Below are 24,364 nucleotides of genomic sequence, written 5' to 3' on the forward strand. Positions count from 1 at the left end.
TACAACAGTGGTGTGTAGAACGGCATCTCGGAACGCACAACTCGTCGATCCGTGTCACGGATAGGCTATTGCATCTCCTCCCGGTAGGCTGATCCGTCGTTGTTGATAATCAGGCCTACTACTGTTGTGTCATCAGCAAGCTTGATGGTTGAGTTGGAGATGTGCGCGGCCACACAGTCATGGGTGAACAGGGAGTACAGGAGGAGGCTGAGCATGACACCCCTGTGGGGTCCCCCATGTTGAGGATCAACGAGGGGGAGGTGTTGTTGCCTACCTTCACCACTTTGGGTCGGCCTGTCAGGAAGTCCAGGACAAGATTCACAGGGAGGGGTTCAGACCCAGGGTTCTGTGCTTAGTGATGAGCTTGGAGGGCACCATGGTGTTGAAGGCTGAGCTGTAGTGGATGAACAGCATTCTTACATAGGTACAGTATTTCTCTTGTCCAGGTGGGATAGGGCAGTGTGCAGTTCAATGGCGATTGTGTCGTCCGTGGATCTGTGGGGGCGGTATACGAATTGTAGTGGGTCTAGAGTGTCGGGTAAGGTGAAGGGATATGGTCCTTAACTAACCTTGCAAAGCACTTCATTATGACAGAAGTGAGTGCTACGTGGCAATAGTCATTTAATTCAGTTACCTTCACTTTCTTGGGTACAGGAACAATGCTGGACACCTTGAAGCAAGTGGGGACAACAAACTGGGATATGGAGAGACAGAATATGTCCATAAACACTCCAACCAGCTGTTCTGCACATGCTCTGAGGACGCAGCTTGGGATGCCGTCTGGGCTGGCAGCATGAATAGGATGGGATGATGAAAGAAAGAGTGGCTTACTCACGTCAGCCATGGAGAACCCGAGCACACAGTTCTCATGAGTGATGGGGGCCCGCGTCGGCGGCTCAATGTTATTTTCCTCTAAGCAGGATGAAGGTGTTTAGCTTGTCCTGGAGTGAGGTGTTGGTGTACGTGATGTGGCTGGCTTTCTCTTTATAATCTGTGATTTTCTGGGTCTCGTGTCTAAGCCGTTGAATTGACTCCACTTTGTCCCTGTACTGTCGGTTTTCATCTTCAATTGCTTTAATTAAGGAGGTCATAGCTGGTTCTGTTTGTACACGTCTATGTTCCCAGTCACCTTGCCATGGTTAAATGCGGCTTTCAGTTTTGCTCGAATGCTGTCATCTATCCACAGTTTTTGGTTTGGATCTAATCGTCACAGTGGAAACAACATCCACTATGCACTTCCTGATTAAACCAGTTACAGAGTCAGTGTATTGATACTATTCTCACAGGGTTACCTAGAACATGTCCCAGTCTGCGTGATCAAAACAATCTTAAAGCATAGATTCCGATTGGTCAGACCAAGTTTCTGCCTAAAGGTGGGTAGGAGCAGAATGGAGGCATGATCTGATTTGTCAAAAGGAGGTGAACAATGTTTACTCCAACACATTGGTCCTGGTTAAGCAGGTGGGTGTTAAGAAGCGTGGTTTGGCGGGTCATATTTCAGGGGAAGCATGACTCGACCTTCGCCTCCCAAGCCCGTTGGGGAGTTGCAGCGATGATAGAAGATCGAAAAAGGGGGTAAAGTACATTTTTTATAATAAATAAAGCCTAATCGAGCTGTAGATTTCATCTTACATTCCAGTGTTCGAACTTGAAAACAAGGCTGCATGCGATTTCTCTTAATGTGACTCATTGCCAAAGGCAATGTCCGCTTCAGGTATAATGGCAGGAGGTGTTTGTGGCTTTGACAGATCTAATGCAGTCCCACCTCTGACACTGCCAGAACAACCGCAATGCGGATGTCGGCTAAAGTGGATCTGATTGAGTAGAGCCCTAAAACAGCCTGCTCTCCAGACCCTATATAGTGCACTTCTTTTGACGATAGCCCTATATAGGGTGCCAAACTCTGTTCACACTTAAGTTTTTCAACTGATGTAGAACGCATTTGGCAGTTGTGAGTTTTTTGCCAAAAATAACTTTGAACCAGGCTATAACCTGGACAGTGAGACTGATTAGCAGCTCCATGCTGCCATCTATCCCACTGAGGTGTAATAAATACTGGAGACTGTCTGCCCAAGATGTCTGCCTGTTGTTTTCAAGGTAACCTACTCATTTTCACATACACCAATCCATGGACTGTCTATATCCGGGTTGCATCCGGTTTATACGGACTAACATCAAATGTACACTTAGTGTGCACAGGGATCAGCGACGACATCACGTTATCCAAAAACATGGCAGACATGTGGATGAATATAAAATGCTAATATCTTAGGCTATAAGTGCTAGAAAAAAATTCTGTCTGTGACAACGAATTGAATAATTCAATCGATGTTTAGTGCACAAATTTCAAATCTGACATCTCTATATGACAGTCTATTGAAATTGTCTTTCAGTTAAAACTGTAGTACCGAAGCAAAACTGTAGGAGCAGTCAAAACTGTTCTAGACCGGAACACCGGAACCCTGGCCCCTTGATCTATCCATGAATTTCGGTTTGGTTATGTCCTAATATCCACAGTGGGAACAACATTCTCTAAGCACTTCCTGATTAAACCAGTCACTAAGTCAGTGTATGTCGATACTATTCTCAGGAGGTGACCCTGAACATTTCCCAGTCCATGTGATCAAAACAATCTTGAAGGATAGATTCTGATTTGTCAGACTAAGTTTCTGCTTATAAGTAGGGAGGAGCAGAATGGAGGCATGATCTGATTTGTCAAAGGGAGGGCGGCGGAGGAGGGCCTTGTAGCCAACCCAGAAGGGAGAATAGCAATGACTAGTGAGTCCTCGATGCATTTGGCGGTTGTGGTACAACGGAGAGTTTTATGCACAAAAATAAATGTGAGGTAAAATTTGAACCAGGCTAGAATCTGGCCAGTGAGACGACAGCTCCATGTTAGCCACCATACACTGTCAACGAGATTAGTCACCATTTACATAACTTATATTCACACCAAAATGTCAATTCCCTGAGCAGAAAAAAATAGCATTTATTGAAATGTATTAATCTATGTTAGCATTTTTAATCCTTCTGATACATTTAGAATGGCATTTCCAACATAAGGCCACATTATTTACCACTGCAAGAATAACAAACAGCACCCAAGTTCTTTCACCAGAAAAAGTGATTCAAGTACTCCGTGCAATTTGGGATGCAGGCTCTATTTTCAGACCCAAAACAGCGATAATCATTTAGTCAGCACCCTTTAGTGGTGCAACATGGGAAACACTAAATCAAGGGCTGATAACTACCAACAGCACAGAAACACACAGAGAAAGTTATTATTTCAAAGGTTTGGTTTTATTTGATAATACTGTTGTATATTTTTGTACATTGGCTGAACGTCCACAAGGGACTTACACAAAGCACTAAACACATGCATAGTCTGGTTGTCTTCACACTCCACCTCTACACCCACAAAACCCCATCAACTCTTCCCTACCGACTTAGCACGTGTACATCAAAGCATTGGATAAGGTAGAAGAAATATGGTTTTACCAAGGGATTGCCTTCTGAAAGAGAATGAGCACCATGCTTATTACATCCAATCCGCTTTAGATCTATACAAGGGTGAGATTCACAGGAGGTTGGTGGCACCTTAACTGGAGAGGATGGGCTCTTGGTAATGGCTGGGGCAGAATGAGATCAAATACATCAAACAGTTTCCATGTGTTTGATGTCATTCCATTGACTCAGTTCCAGCCATTGTTATGAGCTGTCCTCAGTAGCCTCCACTGGTGAGATTCTTTCTCTCACATGCTCCCAGCGCAAGAAGACTTTCACCACTTTAAAGAGAACGACAGACTTGATGGGGGAACAAAAAAAAGTTATAGATTTAACACTGGAAAACAGAAATTGGAAACTCCACTTTTAATTTGCGCTTCTGTTATTCTATCATAATTTAAATCCAAATTAATATAATATAGCAATCTACTGAGATCTGAGGAGTATGTGCCTCAGACCTCAGAAGATGTATATGCATCTCAGACCTCAGAAGATGCCATTTCATTTCGATGTGGTTTCCTGAGAAGTTAGACTTCTCCAGGCATTGTGAGATCTGATCACCTGCGCAATGCAACTGACTGCAGTTAAGACAACCTGGTTGTCTGGTTGAGTCCCATAAGACACCCCATTTCCTTTGTAGTGCTACTTAACCCCCCCCCCCCTTTTCTCTCCAATTAGTAATTACAGTCTTGTCTCATCTCTGCAACTCTCGTATGGACTCGGGAGAGGCGAAGGTCCTCAGAAACACAACCAAACCAAGCTGCACTGCTTCTTGACACAATGCACATCCAATCCAGAAGCCAGGCGCACCAATGTGTCGAAGGAAACACTGTACACCTGGTCAGTGTGCACTGCGCCCGGCCCGCCACAGGGGTCACTGGTTCACTCAAAACCCTCCCTAACCTGGACAACGCTGGGCCAATTGTGCACCGCCCCATAGACCTCCCAGTCACGACAGAGCCTGGGCTCGAACCCAGGATCTCTGGTGGCACAGCGATGCAGACCGTTTGACCAGGGCCCATATAGTGCACTATAAAGGAATAGGGTGCCATTTGGGATACACAGTCTGCCTGACTGCAGTACGACCACTGTGCCACCGGGGAGGCTTGTAGTGCTACGTTTGACCAGGGCCCATATAGTGCACTATAAAGGAATAGGGTGCCATTTGGGATACACAGTCTGCCTGACTGCAGTACGATATTAAAAACACTAGAGAATCACATGGTTTGGTCTTTACTGGAATTCCTCTTCAAAGTGCAAATCTAGTTCTAGATCTAATGATGCAAATAACAAACAGAAAAAAGTATATGCATAGGTTCTGTACAGCAATCTAGAGAGAGTGGGTGGAGACAGTGAGGGGTGAGGGAGTTGTTGAGTCTAGAAGGGGCATCGAGGGGGGTAATATGTGATACCATAGGCATCCATCTCTATCACATGCCATAGACTGGTCCGGTGAGACATGCATTCTAGAAGGTTCTTTTAAAATGTTGTTATTCCCATATTTGTCTGACTGGTCTGCTTTGGTTATTCAGACAAAATGAAATGCAACCATTTATAAAAACTAAACACCTTTCTTACCAAATGTCTATTAGAACAAGCTGGGAAGTCCCGCCTCACCATCAATCTGATTGGTCCTAACAGCATGGTTATGAGAAGCAACAAATAGCGTTTGACTAGTTAAAAAGAAAAAAGGCATCTTGGAATATGGCTTTGAAATCAAACAGAATGAGGAAACATAAGTAATGTTGAGCCATCATTGAATAGATATGGAGTTGTTCTAACCTGGGTAGTTTGACAGGGGTAGAGAGCGCACTACTTTTGACCTGGGCTCTGTTGCCATAACCAAGAAATTATCTGTCCTCCTGACGCCAGCCTCAGGGGGATGTGACATCACCACCACACGACCAGTATAGACGGGTCTTGTGGCACTAAATAGCTACACAAACATCCTGAGCCCCTGTCTAGCTCCTTCCCCTAGCCTCTAAACCTTCTGTGTTTTGCAGTCCTGAAGGAACCGGATGGGTGTAAGCAATTTGACAAATACCATTTAGGGGTCTAGGTGGAGCCATCACCATACTATCAACATATCCAGTCCCTTTAGATCTGCAAACACAAGGGGTAGTAGCTGGGAGTTGTTTTTGGACCAGTACATTATTAACCAAGCTCTTAAATCATTCAGCTTTGCCTCGTTATATTTTATATGTGTATCAAATTAATGTTGTCCTTTCACACAGAACTTATTTCTCCCCTAATATTTCATGAAATGTTTAGAAACATTTTTCTTTAATCAGGTTGTGCAGTGGGCAGCTGGAAGGGGTAGGGGCAGAAAGTGACTAGGGGTCCTCGATATCCAGGAACTCCTTCTTGGGCGGAGTCACACCGCGATACCAGGAACAGGAGCCATCGGCCCTCTTGACGCAGGTGTAGTGGTTAGCTTGGCGACCGTGCACCTGCTTCTCTATCATCAGGTCTGTCCACAGACACTCCTCTGGAGCAGAAATGGCACAGGGCAGGGAGGGGCAGCGTACAATCTACACAGAGAGCGAGACAGATACACAGGGTAAAAGGACCAAGTACCTTACTGTAATAGATCTCCATTTAAAATGGGCAAAAATACAGTGGAAAGAAAAGGTATGTAAACCCTTTGGAATTACCTGGATTTATGCATAAATTAGTCAATTTGATCTTCATCTTAGTCACAACAATAGACAAACAGTGTGCTTAAACTAAAAACAAATTGTTTAAATTATGTATTCAATATAGACAAGAAAAATACATTCACAGTGTAGGTTGGAAAAAGTATGTGAACCTCTAGGCTAATGACTTCTCCAAAAGCTAATTGGAGTCAGCTAACCTGGAGTTCAATCAATGAGACAAGATTGAAGATGTTGGTTAGAGCTTCCTTGCCATATAAAAAAACCCCACACAATTTAAGTTAGCTATTCACAAGAAGCATTGTCTGATGTGAACCATGTCTTGCACAAAAGAGATCTCAGAAGACCTAAGATTAAGAACTGTTGACTTGCATAAAGCTGGAAAGGGTTACAAAATTATCTCTAAAAGCCTTGCTGTTCATCAGTCCACGGAAAGACAAATGGTCTATAAATGGAGTAAGTTTAGCATTATTGCTACTCTCCCTAGGAGTGGCCATCCTGCAAAGATAACTGCAAGAGCACAGCGCAGAATGCTTAATGAGGTTGAGAAGAATCCTAGAGTGTCAGCTAAAGATTTACAGAAATCTCTGGAACATGCCAACATCTGACGAGTCTACGATACGTAAAACAAGAATGGTGTTTATGGGAAGACACCACAGAAGAAGCCACTGCTGTCCAAAAAAACATTGCTGCAAGTCTGAAGTTTGCAAAAGTGCACCTGGATGTTCCACAGCGCTACTGGCAAAATATTCTGTGGACAGATGAAAAGGTTGAGTTGTTTGGAAGGAACACACAACACCATGTGTGGAGAGAAAAGGCACAGCACACAAACATCAAAACCTCATCCCAACTGTAAAGTATGGTGGATGGGAGCATCATGGTTTGGGGCTGCTTTTCTGCCTCAGAACAGATTTCTATCAGACAAACATTTATTCCCAAGTTTATCAAGACATTTTGCAGGAGAATGTTAGGCCATCTGTCCACCAATTGAAGCTCAACAGAAGTTGGGTGATGCAATAGGACAACAACCCAAAACACAGAAGTAGATCAACAACAGAATGGCTTCCACAGAAGAAAATACCCGATTGAGATGCTGTGGCATGACCTCGAGAGAGCAGTTCACACAAGACATAAGAATATTGCTGAACTGAAACAGTTTCGTGAAGAGAAATGGTCCCAAATTCCTCCTGACTGTTGTGCAGGTCTGATCCGCAACTACAGAAAACATTTGGTTGAGGTTATTGCTGCCAAAGGAGGGTCAACTATTCGGTGTCCTGTGTGAATCTAAGTGTGCGTTCTCTAATTCTCTCCTTCTCGCTTTCTTTCTCTCTCGGAGGACCTGAGCCCTAGGACCGTGCCCCAGGACTACCTGACATGATGACTCCTTGCTGTCCCCAGTCCACCTGACTGTGCTGCTGCTCCAGTTTAAACTGTTCTGCCTTATTATTATTCGACCATGCTGGTCATTTATGAACATTTGAACATCTTGGCCATGTTCTGTTATAATCTCCACCCGGCACAGCCAGAAGAGGACTGGCCACCCCACTTAGCCTGGTTCCTCTCTAGGTTTCTTCCTAGGTTTTGGCCTTTCTAGGGAGTTTTTCCTAGCCACCGTGCTTCTACACCTGCATTGCTTGCTGTTTGGGGTTTTAGGCTGGGTTTCTGTACAGCACTTTGAGATATCAGCTGATGTACGAAGGGCTATATAAATACATTTGATTTGATTTGAAATTTGATTTGACCAGTTATTAAATCCAAGGGTTCACATACTTTTCCATCCTGCACTGAGAATGTTTACACTGTGTTCAATAAAGACATGAAAACGTGTAATTGTTTGTGTTATTAGCTTAAGCAGACTGTCTATTGTTGTGACCTAGATGAAGATCAGATCAAATTTTATGACCAATTTATGCAGAAATCCAGGTAGTGCCAAAGGGTTCATATACTTATTCGTGCCACTGTAGCTTTTTTAGCAAAAAAAACTAACTTGTTCTTAAGCAAGAATTTTGCTAAGTCAGAGTAGGGAGGGGAAAACTAAAAACTAGCTGTTATTATTGGCAGAGAGGTGTTACTGGTCTATTAACCAATTTGCACTGTAAAGCCAAAACTCCCACCCAAGAAAACCTGCTGATTAGAAGGCCCTCTAGATAGTTGCTGGTTGAAAATACAAAAATCAGGAAATAACTGATAAAAAAAAGTTGTACAACAGCTGATGAAACTAGGATAGAAAACACAGGGAAACAGAATTGACTGCACTAGGCCTTTAAGATTGGTTTTCCTAGCCATCTACCCCTTCCACATTACTCCTTGCTTCCCACCACCTCCCTCCCTACCTTGCAGTCACAGCCCATTTGATAGCGCTGAGTCAGACTCTTCTTCTGAGTGGGGCTCATGGTCTCCCAGGGCGTTATGTAGTCACACAGGGTCACATGCATCTTCCCACCTGCCTCCACCTTGCCTACAGGGAGCAACAGAGGGTGAAAGAGAAGGAGGGTGAGAGCGAGGTGGGGGGAAAAAAAGGGGGGTGGGGTAAGGAGAAGGAGCGCGAGAAAGAAAGGTTCTCTAAAACAGCAACAACAGATGTGGTTCTGAAACGTGATAACTGAGTCACTGAAATCAGACAGCAGCTTCTCTTTTACAAGTCCCCCCCCCCCCTATAGATCGGGGCAGACAGCGATAAGAAAATGGAGAAGAGGTGGTGAGGGACGAGAGGGGTGAGTTGTTGGAATGCTTGTCGGACAGAAAATGGTTTTCACCATACTGAGGTCCGTCCGGAGTCCTAAAGAATCCAGAAGGAGGAAAACGCTAGCCTCAGCAGTTCCTGTTCTGGTGTTCCCTGTAATTAAGCGGAGTGTGTGTGTAGGGAAACCAGAGCGTGCATGATCTAATGCCCCTCTGTATGTCTACTCCAGTTGTGCTCACTCAGCACCATCTAGCATAGCCTCATCCCAGATCTGTTTGTGCAGTCTTGCCAATTCCTATGGTCATTGTAATACCAATAACCTTAGGAGTAGGCACGAGAAAACAAACAGCTCTGGGATCAGACTACTTCTAGCACACAGCGGAGGGAGATTATTACGCCATGTCATCAGTGTCTGGTCAGGTCAGATGACTAGCCTTACCGGATATTAGGTACTCCTTCTTGCCGCTAGTATCCAAGGTAACACCACACACAGCAGAGACCGGTGAAGTGAAGATCGCCTCAATGTCCTGGTCAGGACCCTTAAACATCTACAACACAATATAACAGGTAAGGGGTTAGATGAACACAGGTCTTAGATCTAACAACCCCAGGTCAGGGGGGGGGTTAAAGTTCATGGATGTATTCTCACCTTGATCTGCTTGACCTCATACTGGATCCTCTTGATGGGGTTTCCATAGATATCATTCCCAGTATCCACCTCCTTCTCCCCCACCACCTTCGCTCGGATCACTGCAGGGAGACAAGAGATATGGGGTCAGAGGACATCAAGAATACACACAAAACAAAGCTTCTGTTTGAATACTTCCCTCAACAGTACAGCTCATTAACCACCTGCAGATGGATCCCAGGCAGCCTAAACAGCAGCTTGTAGTTCCTACATCAATAAACCCCAACACAGTGAGTCAAAACAACTTTGTTTTGACTGTTTCAGGTTGTGAACTAGCTGCCAGTACCATTCCACATCACGATTTGTTAGCACATATTGGCAGGGACGGATGTGTGCTTCACTGAAACAAGGGAGTGATTGAGGCACATTATCAAGGAGAGAGAGCACACAAGAGAGACAGGGACAGCAATAGCAAGAGAAAGAAATCAGAGGACACAATATAGGGACACTGAAGGATAGAGGACAGAAAGTGTGAACGAGCTGTAGTTCCTGTGTGTGTGTTAAAGACCTCTCAGACTACATCATGCTTCAGCTATGGGAAGGGAATGGAAAATATGAGCAATAACGTAAAATCACCAGAGAGAGACACTCCACAGGGGTGACTGCCATTGCTCTACACCCCTGGGTTCTCTTTATGGCATGGAACAGACAAATACAGAGGGGTTCACTGCTCCCCCCGCTCTCTTTCGCATGCTTTTCTGCACATGTAACCACTTCAAGTTCATACACATGGCGCTGACTGAGGCTGATGCAAAACACACGCCAGCGGTGTACCTGGCTGGCTCCCTCTCCTGCATTCCAGGGAGTTTTTCCCCTCTCGTTTCCTGACCTCATTCAGGTCCAGAGGCTAATGAGCACTAAGGACCCTGGGTATACAACTGTGTAGAGATAACTAGTGATACATTTTTGGGGGAAACCATCACATATCGGGATATTATTTTTGACAAGATATATCGTTTTGACAATGTGGCAATATTATTTTTGCGCTAGTTGGTTGCAGTATTTATGCATTTCCATCACTGATCTAAACTCATTTGTGGCTCTCTTGTCCCTCTGCAGCAGACATACAGTGAGCAATTTGTTTAGACTATGGAATTGCAATAGTCACAGTATTGAGTCGCAATACATATAGAATCGTGAGAATAGCAATACATATTGTATCGGCACCTAAGTATCGTGATATCGTATCATGAGGTCCCTATCAATTCCCAGCCCTAGAGAGAACGCTCAGCTCAGGGTAAAAGTGTAGGGGCGGCAGGTAGCATAGCAGTTAAGAGCATTGGACTAGTAACCGAAAGGACGCGGGTTCAAATCCCAGAGCTGACTAGGTGAAGAATCTGCCGATGTGCCCTTGAGCAAGGCACTCAACCCTCCTGTAAGTCACGCTGGATAAGAGAGTCTGCTAAAATGTAAAAGTGATTCAGGACTGCTGCCTGTTTAACGACTTTTGCAGGAAATATGTTGTTTTCCTAAATAGGCACCATTTCCCCCGCTTGCGATTTCTTAACTAGGTCATAGGCGCACCGTGTTGAGTGCAGCAGAAACTCTAGGGTAGCAGAGAAAGCTAAGAGGTTAAAAACACACACACAAAATCATAGCTATGCAGAATTACTTATACATCCCAACACTAAGCAATGTCTTTCCATGAAAACCATCCTGAGTTCACCCAACCCTCCCTCCACCACACCCCATCTCTCTCCCCATCAGAGCAGTGGTTCTAGGGGGTGAAATGGCCTCTCCCTTCCCAGCCCCTGCTGGAGCAGGCTGGGAAGTCCCCAGTCTTTCCCAGGAATAAAGATGTAAAGTTAGCTGTAAAATAAATCTGGTGCAATGAGTCACTTCCCACTGGTTGATTCAACATTGTTTCTGTGTCATTTCAATTCAATTACATTGAACCAAGGTAGAATAGGCATGTGTCCAGTGAGTTCTCACTTCGGAGTGATGCTTTTGTTGTACATTGTCCCGGTCCAAATAAACATAATAAATCAAATCTGCCTACAAGTTCGACATGGAAGCAGGGAGGTGTAACACCAGGAACAAATGTTAATCACTTAGCTGCTAGTGCCACTACTCTGAATGTGTGTGGGCTGCAGAGGATACAGACTCAGTGTTCTGTCAACTGGCGTAGTACACATCCTATCATACCATCCTCTCCTTCTTATTTCCTCGGAATATGGACGGGAGCATAGCTTAAGCATATTCTTGGCCTCCCACTGCAGTTTAACTCATTTTGATGAGCTTGGTGGGACTGCTACACTAAGAGGTATGTACGTATGCTCAAAATGACCAGGACACTGGGATTCTGAAGAAGAGTCAACACTTGAAAGTCAGAGGATCCCACCCTGTAAGTCAATAGTGTGTGTTTTTATTTAAATTTAACTAGGAAAGTCAGTTAAGAACAAATTATTATTTACAATGACGGCCTACCCCGGCCAAACCCTAAACTGGACAACGCTGGGCCAATTGTGCGCCACCATATGGTAGTTCCAATCACAGCCGGTTGTGATACAGCCTGGAATCGAACCAAGGTCTGTAGTGACACCTCTAGCACTGAGATGCAGTGCCTTAGACCGCTGCGCCACTCTGGAGATGTTTGAGAAAGATGATCATAGAGGGAATGGTCAGAAGGATGGGAGGAAGTTTGTGCCATTTCCATGGATACCATGCATGTGAGAAGTCCTTAACTTTGTTTTTTCTTTTGTGTACCCAAAACTGACAGCCATATGTTATAAGCTGCCAGATCAATGCATTAGAGAGAGAAAGAGATACATTTCTTTGTAGTGTATGCACTTTAGTGTGTGTGCACAGCACCCATCCCACTGGGCAGAGACGTAATTTCAATGACTAGTTTTGATTTACACTGAAAAATATATTTTTTAAACGCAATGTAAAGTGTTGGTTACATACGCATAAAAATATTATTTTGCTCAGATTTTATCCACAAATTTGATTACAATCAGGAGGCTGAAGAAATTTGGCTTGGCACCTAAAACTTTTACAGATACACAATTGAGAGCATCCTCTTGGGCTGTATCACCGCCTGGTAAGGCAACTGCACCGCCCCCAACCGCAGGGCTCTCCACAGGATGGTGCAGGCTGCCCAACGCATCACTGGGGACAAACTACCTGCCCTATAGCAACCAATGTCACAAGAAGACCAAAAAGTTCAAGGACAACAACCTGAGCCACTGCCTGTTCCCCCCGCTATCATCCAGAAGGCGAGGTCAGTACAGGTGCATCAAAGCTGGGAGCGAGAGACTGAAAAACAGCTTCTAACTCAAGGCCATTAGACTGTTAAATAGCCATCACAAGCATATTAGAGGCTGCTGCCTAGACTTGAAATTACTGGCCACTTTAATAATGTTTACATATTTTGCATTACTCATCTCATATGTATATACTGTATCTTAGTCTATGCCGCTCTGACATTTCTTGGCCAAATATTTATACATTCTTAATACACACAAAGTAAAGGAATTGTTAGATATTACTGCACTGTTGGAGCTAGAAAACAAGCATTTCGCCGCAATATCATCTGCTTAACACGTGACCAATAAAATGACATCTGTGTTAGTGAGAATTTCTCATTTACCAAGATAAGTCATCCACCTGACAGGTGTGGCATATCAAGAAGCTGATTAAACCGCATGATTACACAGGTGCACCTTGTGCTGGGGACAAGAAAAGGTCACTAAAAAATGTGCAGTTGCCACAACACAATGCCACAAGTTGAGAGATTGTGCAATTGACATGCTGACTGCAGAAATGTCCGCCAGAGTGTTTGCTAGAGAATTGAATCTTTCATAAGCCCCCTCCAACGTCATTTTAGAGAATTTAGCAGTACGTCCAACTGGCCTCACAACCGCAGACCACTTGTAACCACGCCAGCCCAGGACCTCCACATCCAGCTTCTTCACCTGCGGGATCGTCGGAGCCCAGTCACCCAGACGGCTGATGAAACCGTGGGTTTGCACAATTGAAGAATTTCTGCACTGTCAGAAATTGTCTCAGGGAAGCTCATCTGCTTGCTTGTTGTCCTAACCAGGGTCTTGACCTGAATGCAATTTGGTGTCGTAAGTGACTGTCGCTTCATTTGGCAAATGCTCACCTTCGATGGCCATTGGCACACTGGAGACGCGTGCTCCTCATGGATGAATCACAGTTCAAAATGTACATTTTAGTCATTTAGCAGACACTCTTATCCAGAGCAATTATGATTAAGTGCAGATTTTTGACCTAGTTGGCTCAGGGACTCGAAACAGCGACCTTTCGGTTACTGGCCCAACGCTCTTAACCGCTAGACTACCTGCATCAGGTATATGGAAGACAACATGTATGGCATTATATGGGCTAGCGGTTAGCCGATGTCAACATTGGTGGACAGAATGCACCATGGTGGCGGTGGGGTTATGTAAGGGGCAGGTATAAGCGACGGACAATGAACACAATAGCATTTTAGTCAATGGCAATTTGAACGCGCAGAGATATCATGACGAGATCCTGAGGCCCATTGGTTTGCCATTCATCCGCTGCCGTCACCTCAAGTTCCAGCATGATAATGCACAGCCCCATTTCGCAAGGATCTATAGACAATTCCTGGAAGCTAAAAATGTCCCAGTTCTTCCATGGCCTGCATAATTACCAGACACATCACTCATTGAGCAGGTTTGGGATGCTTTGGATCAACGTGTACAAGTGTGTTCCAGTTCCCGCCAATATCCATCAACTTCGCACAGCCATTGAAGAGTTCTACAACATTCCACAGCCCAAAATCAACAGCTTGATCAAGAAGGAGATGTGTCATGCTGCATGAGGCAAATGGTGGTCACACCAGATACCGACTTGTTTTCTGATCCACACCTCTACCTTAAGGTATCTGTATTCCCAGTCATGTGACATCCATAGATTAGGGCCTAATGAACTCATTTAAATGGATTTATATGAACTAACTCCGTAAAAAATCTCTGGCATAGTTGCATGTTGACTTCATATTTTTGATCAGTGTACATTTGGTTAAGTTGTCAACTAACTTGAATTCAACAAATGTCACCATGTAAAAAAAAAAATATATAAAAAAATAAAAAAAAACACAATTCCCTTATGTTGATGACTTCTTGAAACTCCAATCTTCCACGTTGATTCTACGTTGTATTTATTTTTGTTGCTGAAGTGACATGGAAACAACGTTGACAACCAGTTTTCCCCAGCAGAATCTCTTTGAAGTTGTCTGTTGCTGTCCCACTGCATTAGTCTGGTGCGGAGCGGGAAAACCCCAGGAACATTCCTGTCATTCCTCGCAGCTACACCCCTCAGAGGAAGGAGGGAAAAAAGAAAGGAGGATAGAAAGAGAGAAAGAGCGAGCGAGAGAGGACTTGTGAGAGACTGTAGTTCTTAGAGGGACTCTAAAGCAGAATTTATACTACCCTACTTAGTCCATCTTATCCTCCCTTGCTCGCTCTTAATGTCTTCCTCTCATCCTGCTGTGCCACGTCCACAAACTAGGCAATACTCCTAGCCCCACAGCAGACGCTGAAGCACTGTAAACTCACAGGGGACTGTGTGCAGTGTTTCCCCTGTATTATTTTAGCAGCAGCTCACCACCACTGCTAAATTGTTGCTGCCACACACAAAAAAAACCCCACAAAAGTATGTGGACACCTGCAAAAACATATTTTTCCAAAAATCATGGGCATTAATATGAAGTTTGTCCCCCCTTTTGCTGCCATTACAACCTCCACTCTTCTGGGAAGGTTTTCCACTAGATGTTGGAACATTGCTGCAGGGACTGGCTTCCAGTCGGCCACAAGAGCATTAGCGAAGTCAGGCACTGATGTTGGGCGATATGGTGTTCCAATTCATCCCAAAGGTGTTCAATGGGGTTGAGGTCATGGCTTCTGTGCAGGCAAGTCAAGTTCTTCCACACCGACCTCGACAAACCATTTGTATGGACCTCGGTTTGAGCACGGGGACATTGTCATGCTGAAACAGGAAAAGGCCTTCCCCAAACTGTTGCCACAAAGTTGGAAACAGAATAGTCTAGAATGTCATTGTATGCTGTAGCATTAAGTGTTCCGTCAATGCTCCAGTCCAATGGCGGCGAGCTTTACGCCACTCCAGCCGACGCTTGGCATTGCGTATGGTGATTTTAGGCTTGTGTGCGGCTGCTAGGCCATGGAAACGTATGGAAATGGAAATTTCATGAAGATCCCGATGAACAGTTCTTGTGCTGACATTGCTTCCAGAGGCAGTTTGGAACTCGGTAGTGAGTGTGACAACCGAGGACAGACACTTTTACGCGCATCAGCACTCGGCAGTCCCGTTCTGTGAGCTTGTGTAAGACGTTTCCACTTCACAATAACAGCATTTAGTTGACAGTGGAAGCTCTAGCAGAGCTTGAGATGAGTGTGGGAATGTATGTGTGCGCACAGAGTCAAAGTTGACACACCTAATCTTTCAAGGAGTTTTTAAATTTGACTATTTTCTACATCAAAACTAACACATATGGAATCATGTAGTAACCAAAAAAATGAAAAAGCTTCAAACAAAATATATTTTTATTTGCTTTTCTTCAAAGTAGCCACCTTTTGCCTTGACAGCTTTGCACTCTTGGCATTCTCTCAACCAGCTTCTCCTGGAATGCTTTTCCAACAGTCTTGAAGGAGTTCCCACATATGCGGAGCACTTGTTGGCTGCTTTTCCTTCACTCTGCAGTCCAACTCATCCCAAACCATCTCAATTGGGTTGAGGTCATGTAATTGTGGAGGCCAGGTCATCTGATGCAGCACTCAATCACTCTCCTTGGTGAAATAGCCCTTACACAACCTGGAGGTGTGTTGGGTCATTGCCTGTTGAAAAACAAATGATAGTCCCACTAAGCGCAAACCATTACACCTCCTTCATGCGTCATGGTGGGAACCACACATGGGGAGATCATCCGTTCACCTACTCAGCGTCTCAAAGACTGGGCAGTTGGAACCAAAAAAAAAAATCAATTTGGCCTCATCAGACCAAAGGACAGAGTTCCACCGGTCTAATGTCTATTGCTCATATTTCTTGGCACAAGCAAGTATTCTTATTTGTGTCCTTTAGTAGGGGTTTCATTGCAGCAAATTGACCATGAAGGCCTGATTCACACAGTCTCTTCTGAAATGTTAATGTTGACATGTGTCTGTTACTTGAACTCTGTGAAGCATTTATTTGGGCTGCAACTTGAGGCTGGTAACTAATGAACTTCTCCTCTGCAGCAGAAGTAACTCTGGGTTATCCTTGCCTGTTGCGGTCCTCATGAGAGCCGGTTTCATCATAGGGCTTGATGGTTTTAGCAACTGCCCTTGAAGAAATGTTCAAAGTTTCTCCCAGACTGACCTTCATGTCTTAAAGCAATGATGGACTAATTTCTCTTTGCTTATTTGAACTGTTCCATAATAATGGACGGTCTTCTACCAAATAGGGCTATCTTCTGTATACCACCCCTACCTTGTCACAACAAAAAAACTGATTGGCTGAAATGCATTAAGGAAAGAAATGACAAATTAAACAAGGCACACCTGTTAATTGAAATGCATTCCAGGTGACTACCTCATGAAGCGGGTTGAGAGAATGCCAAGGGTGCAAAGCTATCATCAAGCCAAAGTGTGGCTACTTTTAAGAGTCTCAAATATATTTTGAGTTGTTTAACACTTTTTTGGTTACTACATGATTCCATATGTGTTATTTACTAGTTTTGATGTACTCACTATTTTCCACATTGTAGAATGATAGTAAAGATTAAGAAAAATCATTGAATGGAGTAGGTGAGGCCAAACTTGACTGGTACTAATATATAAATAAAAACAAAAATAATTTGTTTAATATAACTTTTTGGGATGGAAAAACACTTTCAGTGTACACTTAAATGAGTATAACCAGACAAAGTTTGTAGAAATGATAAAAAAACATAAGGTCAATCATTCAATCTTCGATAACTTGAAATCACCCCAGAAAAAGCTCAAGCAATGAAACCAATTGATTTTGTTTGAGCATAAGAACACAGAATTAGCCATGGCAAAATGTGTAGAATTGCAGGAAAGTAGCCCCTTTGATCCAGAAAAAAACCTTGCTTATTTCTAATAACACACCTACCTGATAATATTGTATGGTGCCATGTACAGGCTAAGAGCCTTAATCATTTTTTTTAGCCAATATTGGGCTCATTTTTGGGACGGGATTATAGATAGTTGGTGTTGGCATCATTCATTTTCATTCACTGGAGTAAAAAAAAAAAAAAAAAAACACTAGAAATTAGCTTCTCACAGTTCCAAAAAAAAAAAAAAAAAAAAATTATTCAGGGGGCATGTCACACTCTTTGCCTCCACACGCAAAAAAATCTAGGGGAAACAATGGCATGCATGTGTCACCTCTGCATTACTATCAGACCATGTCCAATATGCCTGCAGAATTTTCAGGTAGAAAAATTGCCATGCAAGCCTTCAAATCTCTCAAGCAAAGTTTACTAATCATCTCCTGCTTACATTTGAGGTTGGAAATTGGTCAATCAATTCTCATCAGTCAACAGCCAGTGTGGAAAAGGGTGGTTCCATGTCATTTCAGCAAACCATGACACCAACCATCTCAGATTGTTATGAAATTCGTTTTTTTTTTTTTTTTTTTAAACACATAAAAATGTTTCCTTATGCTTGTTTTAATATCATTTGATGAGACATCAAGCTAATTGATTGGACACAAATTGGCCATTTTAATTTAAATGATTTAACATATTCAATAAATATAGTACCGAACATCCGATTTGGAACAAACTTTTTCTAATAATGAGTAAGACCCTGAAGAAGTGACCAACTCTGCCACCAGTGTAGTGACTTTGGGAAAACAGACAGAACTGGCAAGCACACCTTAAAGGACCAGACTTCTTGACAGAGGCTATAGTAATGACGCAACAACAGAAGGTACACGTGAGGGCGTAGCCTGTCAATCACTTACCAACGTCCGCGTTACAGAAAGCCTGTTGCGGATGCACGGGTGCACAGCTGCAAGCTTCCACTAACTCCTCTGCCCGCCACAAAATTAGTACGGTCAGCGTACAGAGGACGCCGTTAATTGACAACGCCATTTTCTCCCGCGTTGTTTACCTTCCTTTGAAATGCTGGGGGGAAAAAAAGTGTCCCTATTGAGAGTGAAATCCGTTGAGCGCTGTCTGTGTGCGTAGGCAATCTGTGTGTGAGTACAACTACAATGAGTGTGTTGCTCCGAGACCAATGACAAGAATAACGGAAGAAGACCGCAGGTCCTGGGTCCCCACACGCAGTTTAGCAGTTCTGAGCAGGAGGAAACGAAAATCCACCTTCAGAACGTCGTAAAGGAACCGCTGATGCACTGTCGAACAGTGCGACTGTTCACTGGGAGTCTGTTGCTCTTCCTTTCGGGATCAGATGAGTTTTAAAGGGTGCTGCATGTTGGACTCCTCCCCCCTCGGTAACGATTCGTCCTGTGGTAGGCGCTGAAGCCCTACGTTCAAAGTTTTCCTCTTCTCATATTCTCTCTTCTGAATCACATCCCTCTTCTCCGTCTGTAGCTGCTGCTGACGTTATCAGCATATTCAGAGAGAGTGAGAACATTATAAATACCACCAATATTTATCTGTTTATTTACAGTGAATATTATATATATAATATATTCATACCCCTTGACTTATTCCACATTTTGATTACATTTTTGTTATCTCACCCATCAACCCACAACACCCTATAATGACAAAGTTTTTTTTTTTTTTCATTTTAGCAAATTTATTGAAAATGAAATACATAAATATCTAATTTACAGAAGTATTCTCACCCCGGAGTCAATACATGTCAGAATCATATTTGCTAGTGATTACAGCTGAGTCTTTCTGGGTACATCTAAGAGCTTTAGACACCTGGATTGTACAATATTTGCACATGATTCTTTTTACAATTCTTCAAACTCTGTCGAGTTGGTTGTTGCTCATTGCTAGGCAGCCATTTTCAAGTATTGCCATATATTTTCAAGCCAATTTTAGTCCAAACTGTAACTAGGCCACTCAGGAACATTCAATGTCATCTTGGTAAGCAACTCCAGTGTATATTTGGGCTTGTGCTTTAGGTAAGTGTCCTGCTGAAAGGTGAATTTGTCTCCCAGTTACTGTTGGAAAGAAGACTGAACCAGGATTTCCTCTGGGAGTGTGCTTAGCTCTATTCCATTTCTTTTTAACCTAAAAAACTCCCTAGTCCTTGCCGATGACAAGCATACCCATAACATGATGCAGCCACCACCATGCTTGAAAATATGAAGAGCGGTACTCAGTGATGTGTTGTTGATTTTGCCCCAAACATAACACTTTGTTTTCAGGACATAAAGTTAATTTCCTTGCCACATATTTTGCAGTTTTTTAGTGCCTTATTGCAAACCGGGATGCATGTTTTGGAATATTTGTATTCTGTACAGGCTTCCTTCTTTTCAATCTGTAATTTAGGTTAGTATTGTGGATCAACTGCAATGTTGTTTATCCATCCTCAGTTTTCTCCTAACACATCCATTAAACTCTGTAACTGTTTAAAAGTTACCATTAGCCTCATGGTAAAATCCGGAGCCGTTCCCTTCCTCTCCAGCAACTCAGTTCGGAAAGAGGCCTGTATCTTTGTGGTGACTGGATGTATTGATACACCATCCAAAGTGTAATTAATAACTTCACCATGCTCAAAGGGATATTCAATGTCTGATTTTTATTTTTATCCGTCTATAAATAGGTGCCTGTCATTGTGAGGCATTGGAAAACCTCCCTGGTCTTTGTTGTTGAATCTGTGTTTGAAATTCACTGCTCGACTGAGGGACCTTACAGATAATTGTATGTTGCACACAGAGTCCATGCATCTTATTATTTGACTTGTTAAGCAAAGTTTTACTCCTTAACTTATTTAGGCTTGTCATAACAAAGGGGTAGAATACTTATTGACTCAAAACTTTTAAGCTTTTCATTTTTTAAATGAATTTGTAAACATTTCTAAAAACAAATTCCACTTTGACATTATGGTGTATTGTGTGTAGACCAGTGACACACCATCTCAAGTTAATCATGAAGGCCTGATTCACGCAGTCTCCTCTGGACAGTTGATGTTGAGATGTGTCTGTTACTTAAACTCTGTGAAGCATTTATTTGGGCTGCAATTTCTGAGGCTGGTAGCTATAATGAACTTATCCTCTGCAGCAGAGGTAACTCTGGGTCTTCCTTTTCTGTGGTGGTCCTCATGAGATCCAGTTTCATCATAGCGCTTGATGTTTTTAATTATTATTATTTTTCCGGCTGTAACAAGGGGTGTGAATACTTTCTAAAGGCAAGGTATCTTCCCCCACTATTCGTACTATAACTATTTGCACATTGGTAAAACACTGTACATAGCTGATAATACACTGAACAAAAATATAAACACAACATGCAACAATTTCAAAGATTTTATATGAGTTACAGTTCATATAAGGAAATCTGTCAATTGAAATAAATTCATTAGGCTCTAATCTATGGAATACAGATATGCATCTGTTGGTCACAGATATCTTAAGAAAAAGGTAGGGTTGTTGATCCGAAAACCAGTCAGTATCTAGTGTGACCACCATTTGCCTAATGCATTGTGACACATCTCCTTCGCATAGAGCTGATCAGGCTGTTGATTGTGGCCTGTAGAATGTTGTCCCACTCCTCTTCAATGGCTTTGCGAAGTTCCTGGATATTGGCGGAAACTGGAACACGCTGTCGTACACATTGATCAAGAGCATCCCAAACATGCTCAATGGGTGACATGTCTGGTGAAGTATGCAGGCCATGGAAAAACTGGGATGTCTTCAGCTTACAGGAATTATGTACAGATCATTGCGAAATGGGGCCATACATTATCATGCTGAAACATGAGGTGATGGTGGTGGATGAATGGCACGACAATGGGCTTCAGGATCTCGTCAGGGTATCTCTGCATTCAAATTTCCATCGATAAAATTGTTTCATTGTCCATAGCTTTTGCCTGCCCATACCATAACCCCACCAAGTCTACTGAATAGAACTTTCGCATTCCGGTCGCATTCCGCGTCGCTCCACAGGTAGTATCACTTTTTCACTTCATTTCATTACAGTCCCAACGGTGTGATTTGTTTGATCGTAGCTAGCTACATAGCTAGCTACATAGCCGTCTTTGTTTCAAAGATAATTGTGTAGTCTAGAGCGATTTTCTAGGTTAGCTAGCCAGCTATTGTCGTTCTCCTACGCAACGTAACGTAACCAACACTGCTAGCTAGCCAGCTAGCTCCCGATAAGCAGCATTGTAGAAACTTCACACTCAACGGTACGACTTGACTAGGGTAGTGTCAACAACGCAGCTAGCCTACCCCAGCAGTACTCTATCATTTTAATCATTTTAGTCAATTAGATTCTTGCTACGTAAGCTTAACTTTCTGAACATTCGAGACGTGTAGTCCACTTGTCATTCCAATCTCCTCTGCATTAGCGTAGCCTCTTCTCTAGCCTGTCAACTATGTGTCTGTCTATCCCTGTTCTCTCCTCTCTGCACAGACCATACAAACGCTCCACACCGCATGGCCGCAGCCACCCTAATCTGGTGGTCCCAGCGCGCACGACCCACGTGGAGTTCCAGGTCTCCGGTAGCCTCTGGAACTGCCGATCTGCGGCCAACAAGGCAGAGTTCATCTCAGCCTATGTCTCCCTCCAGTCCCTCGACTTCTTGGCTCTGACGGAAACATGGATCACCACAGACAACACCGCTACTCCTACTGCTCTCTCTTCGTCCGCCCACGTGCTCTCGCACACCCGAGCTTCTGGTCAGCGGGGTGGTGGCACCGGGATCCTCATCTCTCCCAAGTGGTCATTCTCTCTTTCTCCCCTTACCCATCTGTCTATCGCCTCCTTTGAATTCCATGCTGTCACAGTTACCAGCCCTTTCAAGCTTAACATCCTTATCATTTATCGCCCTCCAGGTTCCCTCGGAGAGTTCATCAATGAGCTTGATGCCTTGATAAGCTCCTTTCCTGAGGACGGCTCACCTCTCACAGTTCTGGGCGACTTTAACCTCCCCACGTCTACCTTTGACTCATTCCTCTCTGCCTCCTTCTTTCCACTCCTCTCCTCTTTTGACCTCACCCTCTCACCTTCCCCCCTACTCACAAGGCAGGCAATACGCTCGACCTCATCTTTACTAGATGCTGTTCCTCCACTAACCTCATTGCAACTCCCCTCCAAGTCTCCGACCACTACCTTGTATCCTTTTCCCTCTCGCTCTCATCCAACACTTCCCACACTGCCCCTACTCGGATGGTATCGCGCCGTCCCAACCTTCGCTCTCTCTCCCCCGCTACTCTCTCCTCTTCCATCCTATCATCTCTTCCCTCTGCTCAAACCTTCTCCAACCTCTCCTGATTCTGCCTCCTCAACCCTCCTCTCCTCCCTTTCTGCATCCTTTGACTCTCTATGTCCCCTATCCTCCAGGCCGGCTCGGTCCTCCCTCCCGCTCCGTGGCTCGACGACTCATTGCGAGCTCACAGAACAGGGCTCCGGGCAGCCGAGCGGAAATGGAGGAAAACTCGCCTCCCTGCAGACCTGGCATCCTTTCACTCCCTCCTCTCTACATTTTCCTCCTCTGTCTCTGCTGCTAAAGCCACTTTCTACCACTCTAAATTCCAAGCATCTGCCTCTAACCCTAGGAAGCTCTTTGCCACCTTCTCCTCCCTCTTGAATCCTCCTCCCCTCCCCCCCCTCCTCCCTCTCTGCAGATGACTTCGTCAACCATTTTGAAAAGAAGGTCGACGACATCCGATCCTCGTTTGCTAAGTCAAACGACACCGCTGGTTCTGCTCACACTGCCCTACCCTGTGCTCTGACCTCTTTCTCCCCTCTCTCTCAGATGACATCTCGCGTCTTGTGACGGCCGGCCGCCCAACAACCTGCCCGCTTGACCCTATCCCCTCCTCTCTTCTCCAGACCATCTCCGGTGACCTTCTCCCTTACCTCACCTCGCTCATCAACTCATCCCTGACCGCTGGCTACGTCCCTCCCGTCTTCAAGAGAGCGAGAGTTGCACCCCTTCTGAAAAAACCTACACTCGATCCCTCCGATGTCAACAACTACAGACCAGTATCCCTTCTTTCTTTTCTCTCCAAAACTCTTGAACGTGCCGTCCTTGGCCAGCTCTCCCGCTATCTCTCTCAGAATGACCTTCTTGATCCAAATCAGTCAGGTTTCAAGACTAGTCATTCAACTGAGACTGCTCTTCTCTGTATCACGGAGGCGCTCCGCACTGCTAAAGCTAACTCTCTCTCCTCTGCTCTCATCCTTCTAGACCTATCGGCTGCCTTCGATACTGTGAACCATCAGATCCTCCTCTCCACCCTCTCCGAGTTGGGCATCTCCGGCGCGGCCCACGCTTGGATTGCGTCCTACCTGACAGGTCGCTCCTACCAGGTGGCGTGGCGAGAATCCGTCTCCTCACCACGTGCTCTCACCACTGGTGTCCCCCAGGGCTCTGTTCTAGGCCCTCTCCTATTCTCGCTATACACCAAGTCACTTGGCTCTGTCATAACCTCACATGGTCTCTCCTATCATTGCTATGCAGACGACACACAATTAATCTTCTCCTTTCCCCCTTCTGACGACCAGGTGGCGAATCGCATCTCTGCATGTCTGGCAGACATATCAGTGTGGATGACGGATCATCACCTCAAGCTGAACCTCGGCAAGACGGAGCTGCTCTTCCTCCCGGGGAAGGACTGCCCGTTCCATGATCTCGCCATCACGGTTGACAACTCCATCGTGTCCTCGTCCCA

At 44.3% G+C, this 24,364-nt stretch overlaps 1 protein-coding gene across 1 annotated transcript; it reads right to left on the bottom strand.

The window, feature by feature from the left end:
• Nucleotides 1-4,903: 4,903 nt before the first annotated feature.
• On the bottom strand, nt 4,904-18,965 carry timp2a (TIMP metallopeptidase inhibitor 2a). Its single transcript, XM_029640181.2, has 5 exons — nt 18,506-18,965; nt 9,491-9,591; nt 9,281-9,389; nt 8,492-8,616; nt 4,904-6,035 (listed from the first exon to the last, which is right to left on the bottom strand). The coding sequence occupies exons 1-5, from the start codon at nt 18,633-18,635 to the stop codon at nt 5,838-5,840; spliced, it is 663 nt and encodes a 220-aa protein (XP_029496041.1). The 5' UTR covers nt 18,636-18,965; the 3' UTR covers nt 4,904-5,837.
• Between the last annotated feature and the right edge of the window lie 5,399 nt (nt 18,966-24,364).

This window comes from Oncorhynchus nerka, linkage group LG28, assembly GCF_034236695.1.
Source record: "Oncorhynchus nerka isolate Pitt River linkage group LG28, Oner_Uvic_2.0, whole genome shotgun sequence".
Classification (NCBI taxonomy): Eukaryota; Metazoa; Chordata; class Actinopteri; order Salmoniformes; family Salmonidae; genus Oncorhynchus; species Oncorhynchus nerka.

Coding starts and splice junctions, on each gene's coding strand:
- timp2a (XM_029640181.2), bottom strand. CDS start 18,635: ATGGCGTTGTCAATTAACGGCGTCCTCTGTACGCTGACCGTACTAATT. Junction 9,592..18,505: donor TTTCTGTAACGCGGACGTTG/GTAAGTGATTGA, acceptor GTCTCCCTGCAG/TGATCCGAGCGAAGGTGGTG. Junction 6,036..8,491: donor AAATGGGCTGTGACTGCAAG/GTAGGGAGGGAG, acceptor CTCTCTGTGTAG/ATTGTACGCTGCCCCTCCCT.